Here is a 12,105-nt window from a genome sequence, read left to right as displayed (position 1 = left end):
GGAGTGCAACTCCTAAACACTCATCATCACGCCCCGCTTCCTGTGACCCTGTGAGCGCAAGGGCTGAGAAGGGTGGTAGTCTGGTTCCTCGACTATATCCCAAGGCCATAGAGAAGACTACAACTACCAAGATGCCCCTCTCCCCGCCCCGCCCCGCCCCTCCTCGCTCCCCTTCCTCCAGCTAGAAAGCATGTACCACCGAGAAGACGAGGCAACATGGCTCCCGGAGGTGGAAGACAGAGGCTTCACCCCTTCTAAAGCGGGAAGAAGAGCGGCCGGAAAGGAGAAAAAAGAGAAGTGACTAGAGCCCATCCTCGCTTTTATCCTCCCAGCCTCTCCCGGGTCCCGTCTGCCTCACCCCTTCTCTCTACCCAAATCCAATTTGTGGTCTCCTCCCCTCTCCGCCCTCATTCCCTCGCTTCCTCACCCCTCCCCCCGGGAATCCTTTTCCCCCCCCCCCCCCCTCGCCCCCCGCGGAGTGCGCACGCGCCCGCCCCCAGCTTCGCGCCCAGATCGTCGCCTAGCCTGCTCGCGCAGCCGCTGTCGCGTCTGCCCACCGACGAAGCATGGGTGTCCAGGGCTTCCAAGAGTTCCTGGAGAAGCGCTGTCCCGGGGCCGTGGTGCCCGTGGACCTCCTCAAACTCGCGCGCACGGTCTCGCGCCAGCAGCAGCAGCAGCACTTGCACCGCCAGCTGCCGCCGACGGCAGCCCTAGCGCCCGGGGCTCCACGCGCCGCCAGGGGCTCCGTGCCTCTGCAACCGCCGCTTCCGCCCGCTGCCTTGGGTGCCTACTCCGGGGGCGCGGGGCCGACTCGGCACCATCACCCCGCTCACCACTTCCACCATCATGGCCAGGCGCAGCCCGGGCTGCACCCTCCGCTGCCGCCGCCGCCCCCTCCGCTGCCCGGGGCCCGGGTGCTGGTGGACGCCGGCTCGGCGCTGCCGCGGCTCTATGGCGGCTATCAGACGGATTGGGTGTGTGGCGGCCAATGGAACGCCATGCTGGGCTACTTGTCAGCGCTGTGCCAGGCTTGTGCCTATCCTGGCGGCGACGGCCTGGAGCTCGTGGTCATGTTCCCGGGGGGCCTGGGCAAGGACCGGCTGGCCGAGTGGGGCCGTCGGTGCCAGGCCGAGCGGCAGACAGCGCAACTGATCGTGGGACACGTGGGCAACAAGGGCACCCCTCCACCGCGGGCCTGGTTCCTGCCACCGGCCTGCCTGAGCCACTGCGTGAGGCTAGCACTCATCCGCTTCCGGGTCAAGGTGAGGGAGGGGCCGGATCTTAAATAATAAGCCCCACACCTATTCCCTCCCAACTAAATACCTAACCACCTACCCACTTACCCACTACCCTGCCTCCCATCTACCCACCCACCTACCCGCCCAACAGCTAACCTACCTGCCTAACTACCCTCTACCATTTTATCCATTTACCTCCCCCTTCATACCACCCCCTACGGATTCACTCACCTACATGGCCATATCTCTACTCACGTCATCCCAGTAGCTCCCTTTAGCTTCCCTTATCCAATTGGCCTACAGGTTCAGCAGAATCTTGTCAGAATTTCTTCTGTAGCCTCACCTTTCTCCTGCTGTCTTCTGCCTCAAACTGAAATGCCTTTACCCTGCTTTTTCCAGTTGACATCTCTCTCCTGTATCTCTTTCCAACCTCGCAGTAAATCACTTAAGCAGGTGTGAACTGAACACCTTTCTTCTACATTGTTTTTCCGTCTTCACCCACTGCTGCTTTTTTACCCATCTGTCCATTCAGCCTTTTTCATTTCAACATGCATCTTCTTCCTCCTGCCTTAGTCTAAACACATAAAAACCCACTGATTCAGTCACTGTTCAACAAGTATTAACGCACTGAGTGTAAGGGTTTTAAAGACATGTGAGACACTGCTCATGCCCTTGGAAAGTTAAATGTATACACATGAAACAATTATAGCAATGTGTATGTGATTATGCCTTATGGTCCAGACAGTAAGTACAGTTCCTGTTTTCTGTATGTGGGGGTGGTGGGATATCTTTGGACTAAAGTGGTCAGGGGAGGCTTCCCTGAAGAAGTCGGACCTCACCTGGGTCTTCAAAGATGGATTGGATTTGAATGAGTCACAAGCTTGGGAGGAGGCTGCTTTAAGTGGGAGGAAGAAAATGAGCAGAAGCAAAAAGGAATATCAAGTGTGCAAGGCCCCATAGGCAGTTAAGTCCAATCTGCATGTAGTTGGGTCACTGCATATGGGGCCTGGGGAACAGCTTGGCAGCATCCCCAGTTCTTGGCACCACTGCTGCTGCTCTGTTGCTTTCCCATACTCTTAGGTTTCAAGTTCCTACGTGTAGAGAATAGCAAGGCTTGGGAAGTAAAGGAGGTGGGCAGGAAGAAGAAAAAGAAAAGTAGTACGGGGTTGGGTAGAACGAAACCGCAAACTTATTTCCCCAACCAAGGTTCTTGGGGGTTGTCCTTACAGTTAGAACAGGGGATTGTGGGAATCACTTAAGAAGTGGTGTCGGCTGGAGTAATGAGGAGGAAAGAAATTTTAGCTCAGAGACTAAAAGACATAAACAGAGAAGCTTGCAGTGGTTATAGAACTTGTGGCTAGAGTCCAGTCATGCTAGACTCGTTCTCAGCATCAAATCTGTGCCTAGAGTGCCTAGATTATAGTTGTTTTAATTTAAACTAATCCAAACGTGAGCTATCTCATACAAGGTTAAAAAAAAAAGGCACACATTTGCTTGCTCTTCTGACTGAACATTTTAAGGTAGATTCTTTATTCATGGCCATTCTTTCCACTTTGTTTTCACTGCTACCACCCAGGCTTTTAAGGACTTTTTAACCTCGTTGTTATTAACCTGGTTGCTGGCAATAGTGACCACATTGATGGAATATTTACTATGTTTTAGGTGCCGATCTATGCACTTCTTTTAAAAAAAATTACCTCATCATCTTCGCAATAACCTATAAGCAGTATTATCCCTGTTTTCCAAATGAGGAAACTGAGGCACGGGCTTAGAAACTTGCCCAAAGTCACCCAGAGATAAGTGGCAGGGCTGAGATTTGTGCCTATGTGGTCTTCCTCCAAAGCTTATACTCTAAACAACAGTGCTGCTCTAAAATGAATCTTTCTAAAGTGCCACTGTGATTAGATCATTTCCCCATTCAGCTAAACTCTTCCTTGACTCCTGGGTAAAGACGGGTTCAGGTCATTCACTTACTTTTTTATTAGAGTGCTTGCTGTAGGCTAAGTACTAGCTGCTTGCTGAGGACTGAGAGGTAAATAAGGGGATCCTGTCCTCAAGGAGGACAAGGTTTAGTGAAAGAGATAATAAATTGCAGATACTGTGGGCTAATTGCAAATGATGAAAAATGTGGCCCCTATAGGGGGGGCATGGTTAATTCTGGGTAAGGGTAAGGGAGTGAAAGTTGGGGAAGGCTTCACCGATGGTGCTAAGCCATGAAGAGGGCTGTAGATAGTTCAGATAGCAGACAAGGGTGTGGAGACCCGAATAGCCAGTTATGAGCTCTGAATAGATTTTGATTGGAGGTTGGCAGGAGGGTTGAACACTTGAGTATGGGTTTGTGGTTTCCAAAGTTTGTTTATATACCCCATCAGTCAAAATCTTTAGAGAAGCAGCCCTTAGTATATTTTTGTCATACTTCACTACACAGTCTCATTTTTAAAATCCCAGTAGTTAATAAAAAAGATGGATTGAATAGATGGATATGTGATAAATCAGGTATAGTAAAAATAGTAGAATCTCAGTCGTGGGTATTCAGATGTTCTGTAAAATTATTTCAACTTTGCCATATGTTTGAAGTTTTTCATAATAAAATGTTGGGGAAAAATTCCCAGCAGTCCTCTTTAGTCCTTAGAAGCAGTCTTGGGGAATGTATAAATCTCATTCCCTGTGCTAGATTATAAACAAACTCTGATCTTTTTGTATTCTCCATAATGTCCTGTGTACTTTGGGTGCAGGGTACATTGTTTTTTTTCCATAATGAATAGGTCAATGATCCTAAGAGAATGGATTGTAGAAGTGACTTTTTAAGAGTGTAGTGTGGCTCTTAATATAATGGATTTAAGACCAGCTCCAAAATTGCATATCTAAAGTGTCTGTCGATGTTACCAATGAGTGAAGTTCTCTCTCGGTTCTGGTCAGTGACTTTGTTGTTGTTACTGGAGTGACGAAGAACTCCCTGGATTGTAGCACAGACTTGAAACGTATTGCTTAATAACCGATTGTGGTTTCCCTTTTCAGAGGAGTGTTCTACTGTCTTGAAGGTGGGAATTTTTCACTTAGATGATCTGCATGCCTACTATTTCTTTTGACTGAATGTCAGTGCCTCAGAACAAAACCCACTACTGTATCTCTCCCCTCTTTGGTTTTGTTCTTCGGGCTAGACCACAAGATGGGCCTTTATTCCCAGTCTCATTTTCATTTGTGATACAGAAAGTAGAGGTGGAAGGATTAAATAATAGATAAGTTGCTGGGTTGTCTGTTTAGCTTTAGACAACTTCGGACTTCCCATGAAAAGATCCAGTGTATATTTCTGCGATGAATTTTTTGATTTGGTTGGTTTCATTTGTATGCTTTGCAAAGCTTTGTAAATGATAATCAGTAGAAGGAAAATTAAGTAAACCCACAAATTGCTTGCCTGATTGCTTCCTAAGGGTCTCAGAAATAAAGCAACCTAAAGCAGTTTTAGATTGTGATTCAGGAGATAATTTAGGGTGATTAAGGGAATGAATGCTTTGTTTTAATGGTTACTGTGTAATTAGAAAAAAATGATCAGCACATCAAACTCACCATTTCACAGCTATACTTTTTTAGAATGATTATAATTACATAAAATGAGTTGATTTAAAGAAAGCTATTAAGTTGCAGTACTTGGATATGGCAGAAATCATGTTGGTGGCATATGAATAACCAGACTTTGAGAACAGATACCATTTTGTGCTTTGGTTCTCTAGAATACGATAAAGCAATGGCTGCTATGCTTCCTGATTGTTTACTTACCATTAGTCATAGACATTCTGAAAAGTCATTGACTTTTCTAGATGCTCTAGTGGTTGGAAAATAATCAAAATAATAATTACTTCTTAGGCAACAAGTTGTATATTAAAAGCTTTTAAAATATCTCATTTAATCCTCAAGAGCTTGCAAGGTGCATGGTATTCTCCCCATTTTACAGTTGAGTAACTGAGATAACCAAGAGGTAAAATAATTTTTCTTTGTTCTAAGTACTAGTAAGTGGTGGATAAAAATTACTCTTCTAGGTTTATATTGCTCAAAGTTTACACAATCCCACCATCCTGTTTCCTTCGTTTTGTACATTCTTGTGTATGATTGTACACTGTTACTGGCTAGATAATATGCATAGAAGACAAACAATCATAAGTAGATTTTTTGAGCACTTAGTTTGTGCCAGCATTGCTAAATGTACAATACTGCCAATACAAGGCAAATGTGTAAGCTAAGTGCCAAGTAAGTGAGTCATAACAGTGATGTTGTAGGAATTCAAAAGTAGTAATCCCTGTCCTTTCTACAGTTTCAGTCTCTGCCTCTCTGGTTTCTTTCACTTACAGCATGCACAAATAATCTTTGAAAAACAAAAACTTCCCCTTTATTTTCTAATTCCTTCGAGCCATTATCTTTATCTCCTTTCTTCCCTATTCACCATTATTCTTAAAGAAGCAGATTGTATTAATTCCCATTCCCTAGCCTAGTGCTGCTTTATACCTGATGTCACTACTCTGAAGCTGCCGCATGCATTTCCATTCTTAGCCTTTGTTGGTGCTCTTTAAGATCATTGATATCAAGCCATCCTATTCTTGAACTGTCTTCCTTGGATTTCATTTCAACTCACTTCTGATTCTCCTTGTAACCCTCTAGTTCTTTCTTCTCTTTTCCTTATTCCTCTTCTGCCTGCTTCTTTAAATGTTGGTGCCCTCAAGGCTTCTGTCCTAGTTATATTCTTCTACTTTTCCTGAGCAATCTCATCCATTATTGTGGCTTTAAGTATTAATTAAATTCTGATGATTCCTATTGCTCTGTCTCTACCCTCGGCCTCTCTCATGAGCTTTCAACACATCTTTTCAGCTCTCTACTACTTGATGTCTTTTAGGTCACTTAAACTAAAAAATACCCAAAATGGAACTCATTATGTTTCCCCAAAACTTGTTTCACTTCTGGTACTCTCTTTTTCTATGAATGGTGTCTTTCATCAGTTTCAAGCCAGAAGCCGTGGAGTCCTCAATTCTTCACTCTCCTGTCACTTCCCACATTTACTTGGTCATCGGATCCTTTGAGTTCTACGTCAGAAATGTCTCCTGAGTCCAGCTACTTCTGTCTGTTTCCACCCCCACTGCTTTAGTTCAGGCTGCCAAAATTTCTTATCTGAACCAGGAAGACAGTGTCAACTTGTTCCTTTACCATAACACTCTCTGGACTCCATCTGCCATATTGCTGCCAGAGACACCATTCTGAAAACAGAAGCTGACTCTGTTATATGCCCAAAGGTGTATTTGCCCACCCTACCGAGTCCAAACTTCTCAGCATGGCAGACAGCGCCCTTCACAATCTGATCCCAAACTCTCTCCAGACTTACCTGGTGCTCACCTCTGGCCACCCCTGTTCCAACCATTCTATATTTTCTTAGTTTCCTAGACATACCATGTCCTCTCTCATAGTATTTTTCTTATGTTTATCTTGACCTTTGCATAGCAAATTCCCCCTTATTCCTGCTCAAAAGTTATCCTATAGAATCTTTCCTAGCCAGCCTCTGTCAGCTGTGGTAAATGAAGCCTTCCCTTTACTACCAGAGTACTCTGTTCTTACCTCTCTCATATTTTTTTCTCTTTCATAGTATAATATCGCATAATTCTCTTTTAAATGAGTTCCAAGAAGGCAGAGATTTGCTCTAGGATTTGACATATATAAAATAGTGTTTGCTGTGAGAGAGAGAGATTGGTTGATTTGCCTTTACTGACTGAATCACTGTAGAGGGCTTTACAGGTCAGATAAAGAAGAATTTAGAATCAGTGCTATACAATGTTGTATGTTAATTCCATCTAAATAAACTCAGATTGCAAACTGAATTGCCAAACTCCTGTTACTCAGAAGTTTTGTAGCTCCTTAGCAATGCACTTATAGAATATATTCCCCTTTGATGGTAGTAATAATAGCTACCACATGGGCGAGGTACCTCACCAATATTCAACCACCCAACAGGAGAGGTATTAATCTCTATTTTTTCCTCTACTCCTATGACAGATTAAATCTCTCTCTTTTTTTTTTTTTTTTTTTTTTTGAGGCAGAGTCTTGCTCTTTGGCCCAGATTGGAGTACAGTGGCATCATCTTGGCTCACTACAACCTCCACCTCCTGGGTTCAAGCAATTCTCCTGCCTCAGCCTCCCAAGTAGCTGGGACTACAGGCGCATGCCACTACACCCAGCTAATTTTTGTATTTTTAGTAGAGACGGGGTTTCACCGTGTTGGCCAGACTGGTTTCGAACTCCTGACCTCAGGTGATCTGCCTGCGTCAGCCACCCAAAGCGCTGGGATTACAGGCGTGAGCCACCACGCCCGGCCTAAATCTCTACTTTTTATAGCCAAAAAAAAAAAAAAAAACAGGCTCAGTGTAGTCACTGGCCCAAGGTTACACTACTAGAATATGGTTGGACCAAGATTTGGACCTAAAGATATTTGACACCAAAACCCTTCATCTTTAACATATCTCAAAACAGTATAATTGCATTTTTATAGTTATGTTTTAATAACTTTCTCCAGAACATTTTTTCCTATATTTAGTTTGTGTAGCATAATGGCTGACAACACAGGCCTTGGAGCCAGACTGCCTGGGTTTAGATCCCTATTCTTCTAAGTACTCATTATGTAAGCTTAGGCAAGTTACTTGCTCTGTGCCTCAGTTTAACAATAATACCTACATCACAAATTTTGTTGTGAGTGTTAAATGATTTAAGTAATATGCTTGGAACATCATATGGCACGTAGTAAATGCCATATAAATGCCAGCTACTATTATATTGACTAAAATATCTTGTAGCGGGGCATGGTGGTGCGCACCTGTAGTCCCAGCTACTCGGTAGGCTGAGGCAGGAGGATTGCTTGAGCCTGAGAGGTTGAGGTTGCAGTGAGCTGAGATCGCACCACTGCACTGCAGCCTGGGTGACGGAGTTAAGACCCTGTATATATAAAAAAAAAAATTATAAAATATCTTGTGCACCTAGTAGGTTGGACATTGATCACCTCACTCTCATGCTTTAAGCTTAGCATGGCATGCCATGGCATGCCTTCATGTCTGCCCACCATTATCTAGCCTAATTTTACCCCATTTTTCTTATCAGGACAATGCTTTTCAGTTCAGTTAATATTTTTGAGCACCTGTTCTGTGCCAGACACTGTGCTAAGTACTATGAACAACGGAATTAATTTACTCAGCCAATGTTTATTGGACTCCTGTGTGCCAGGCAAAGTTCAAGATTGTGAGGATACAGCAGTGAATAAAACAGATTTCTGACCTCATGAAACTTATATTCTAATGGAGAAGATAACAAACAAGATAAATAGGCAAAATATGTTTTGTGACATAGGAAATGCTGTGGAGAAAATGCAGTAGAGAAGTGAGATAAGGAGTGTTGAAGTCAGGGGTACAAAGCATGGTACCCTACCCTTCCAGGAGCTCATAGTCTAGTAGAGGAGACAAGTAAGAAAACATACTTACGGTATAAGTCCCCAGGATCATTTCTCCAGCCCTTGTCATTAGGCCCAGGGACATAACCAATAGAAGTGGCAGAAACCAGGATTTGCATACCAGGAGCAAAACCCTTTCCCGTTCATCTGTATCACATGAGGAAATTACAAAGGTTATGGCAAAGATGGCAAACTGGCAGCCCATAGGCCTTATGTGGCCCATGCATGTATTTTTGCATCGGCCCACACATTTTTTTCCTTTTCTTTTTGAAAGAACTTCGTTTATTTTCATTGATCAATAGTGTTCACCAGGATCTGAAATCAAATAATGCACTTGGACTGAATATTAAGGCATCATCTAGTTGAATGAATTGAATGATTATCATTTCCTGCTGTCATTTAACTTGCATTGTATGAATACACTTCTTTTTTAACAAGTTCGAATTTGTTGCCAACTTTTAAAAATTGAGAAATGTTGCAAAAAAAGTCTCCTTCCAACTACTCCTGAAATATCAGATCCTCTGGCAATACTGGTTGACCCCTTTTGGTGAACCACATGGTCTTCATTTATTGGTCTCTACAGCTCCATGGTGTCACATGGAGTGTGCCACAATGACGAAGTGCCACTTGTCATTCATGGTAGACATCTTCTACAATGGCTCCCAATGAGTCCCACCTCCTGGTATTCACACCCTTTTGTAATCTCCCGTCCCCCCCATTTGTGGGCTGGACCTAGTGACTTGCTTCTGATGAGCAGACTACAACAAAAGTGATGGGATGTCACTTCCAAGATTAGGTTATAAAAAACTGTGACTTCCATCTTGTTTGCACTCTCTCTCTCTTTCTCTCTGGCTCTTCTTGCTTGATCACTCTGATGAAGCAAGCTGCCATGTTGTGAGCTGCCCTATGGAGAGGCCCACAGGAAAAGAAACGAGGGAAGCCTCCAACCAACACTCAGTGAGGAACTGAGGCCCTCAGTCCAACTACAGCCCGCAAGGAACTGAATTGCTGCCAACAGCCACGTATGTGAGTGAGCTTGGAAGCGGATCCTTCCCCAGGCGAGCCTTGAGATGACTGCAGCCCTGGCTGGCACCTTGATTGAAGCCTGTAGGAGACCTTGAGCCAGAGGACCCAGCTAAGCCATGCCTACAGATACTATGAGATAATAAATGTTGTTTTAAGCCACTAAGTTTGGGGGCTACTTTGTTACACAGAAATAGATAACTGAAACACCATTGATTGTTGTGCTTGTTCTTTTTAAATATTTTTGATGAACATGAAATATTTCTCATACCCACATCTGTGCAAAGTGAAAAAAATCTTTTTTATGGAAGAAGTTCACATATTTGAACAGGAGAGAGCCTATTTCTTTGTGGAATTGATGAATTTTCATATACGTCTAAATAAAATGTGTCTGTTGAAAGACTACAATTTAAGATACCATTTAAAAGTAAACCATTGTAAGAAATATCAGTATACAGCCGGGCGGTGGTGGCTCACGCCTGTAATCCCAGCACTTTGGGAGGCCGAGGCAGGAGGATCACCTGAGGTCGGGAGTTCGAGACCAGGCTGACCAACATGGAGAAACCCTGTCTCTACTAAAAATACAAAATTAGCCGGGCGTGGTGGCGCATGCCTGTAATCCCAGCTACTCGAGAGGCTGAGGCAGGAGAATCACTTGAACCTGGGAGGCGGAGATTGTGGTGAGCCGAGATCGCACCATTGCACTCCAGCCTGGACAATAAGAGCGAAACTCCGTCTCAAAAAAAAAATATCATTATACAAAAATGATGAATGCTGAAATGAAAAGAACTTAAAAATGTACTTGGAATTTCAACAGGCTATATTTCTAGATACAGATAAAATAAGTGATGCTACAAAAGGCAATTATGTATTAAATGAAAAAACTGCCAGGGGTTGAAAGCCTTTTTTATGCAGTAGTTTTATAAAAGTGTTGAGTACAACAGAAATTATGTTATAAACAAGCATTTGCAAAGGTAGGAAATACTTTTGTTCAGGATGTCAAACATTGATGGCTAAACATTCTTGGGCCAGATTTAGTCAAAAAGTTAAATTATTTTTGGAGATTTACATAGCAGCTGGTTACAACAGATTAAAAACTCTAGCCACATAGCTATACATTTAGCTGTATACCTAGCCAGTGGTTCTCAAAGTATGGTCCCAGACCAACAGCACTGTACCATCTGGAAACATGTTGGAAATACACATTCTCAGTCCCCTACCCCATCGAACCTACAGAATCAGAAACTGGCGGGAAAGGTGGGGGAGCTTATGGATCCATTTCAACAAGCCCTCCAGCTGATTCTGATACATGCTAAAGTTTGAGAGCCACTGCACTTAGGTATGATTTAAGTGTTAAGAATTTGATGTAACCTGACTCTTGGACTCATCACAGGTACATCTGGAAATACCTGGATTTTGTGTGATGAGAAAAGTCTTGAGATTTTTAATAACAATTGGTCAAAATTAGTAAGTATGGCTACAGATTGTGCTTCTGCAATAGTGTTAAGAACTGTTGGACCCAAGAAACAATTTGAAGCAGAAACACTTTCCAGGGACCTAAACTTAAAGCTATTTCTGCTAAAAGCTTCAAAATGAATCAGTCAGATCAGGAACTAGTAATTGACATTGTGGTTTGCACCACAATTAAATACTTTGCTTGGTGAATTATTAGGTGCATGTTATGGAAATCTGCCCTATTACATGGAGGTTGATTGGCTTAGTTGAACATGGTACTCAAGATACTGAAAAAAATGATTTGGCATCCAAAGGGCATTCACCACACCCGCAAAGATTGAAATAAAATATTTGGCTTGTTTGGTCGATTTTACGACTCATCTAGACACTGAATAAAAACAGCATTGTTCAGAAATACCTTCACAAATGTGTGGTTGTACTTGCTTGTTCCTAGCAAAATTATGCCTTTGGGAAACTCATTTGGCAACAGATAAACTGGCTGACTTTCCTTTGCTGAAATTGGTTTCCAAGAATTGAAAGTGATGGCCTGAATTACATTCCCACAGTTGTGGAGTTGTCTGTTGAATTCCAGAAAAGGTTCTCTGACATATTTGATGAAAATGAACTAATATTGTTCAATTAGCCTTTCTCAGTGTTTAGAGTGTGAAAGAAGAGCTACAATGGAGATTCTGAATTACTGTGCCATGGTACTGAAAATGAAGCATGATGTCATTGAAATGCCAAATTCTACAAATACCTTGGAAGTAGTTACCGAAATATAAAAAACACTGCCAAACTCCTGTGTTTGGAAATGCCTACGTTTCTAAACAGCTGTTTTCCATTATGAAATAGGATCAAATTGGTCACTTGAAGTGAAAGCATTCAAGACTCAATTCTGTACTGCATGTTGTAACA

At 43.1% G+C, this 12,105-nt stretch overlaps 1 protein-coding gene across 1 annotated transcript; it reads left to right on the top strand.

Moving 5' to 3' along the window:
• Positions 1-477: 477 nt before the first annotated feature.
• On the top strand, positions 478-12,090 carry FAM120C (family with sequence similarity 120 member C). Its single transcript, XM_032757003.2, has 2 exons — positions 478-1,262; positions 9,593-12,090. The coding sequence occupies exons 1-2, from the start codon at positions 567-569 to the stop codon at positions 9,608-9,610; spliced, it is 714 nt and encodes a 237-aa protein (XP_032612894.1). The 5' UTR covers positions 478-566; the 3' UTR covers positions 9,611-12,090.
• Positions 12,091-12,105: the final 15 nt, after the last annotated feature.

The sequence above is a fragment of the Hylobates moloch genome, unplaced genomic scaffold (assembly GCF_009828535.3).
Source record: "Hylobates moloch isolate HMO894 unplaced genomic scaffold, HMol_V3 SCAFFOLD_7, whole genome shotgun sequence".
Classification (NCBI taxonomy): domain Eukaryota; kingdom Metazoa; phylum Chordata; class Mammalia; order Primates; family Hylobatidae; genus Hylobates; species Hylobates moloch.
The sequence above is the reverse complement of the archived record's forward strand: the minus strand, read 5'-3'. Positions and strand labels throughout refer to the sequence as shown.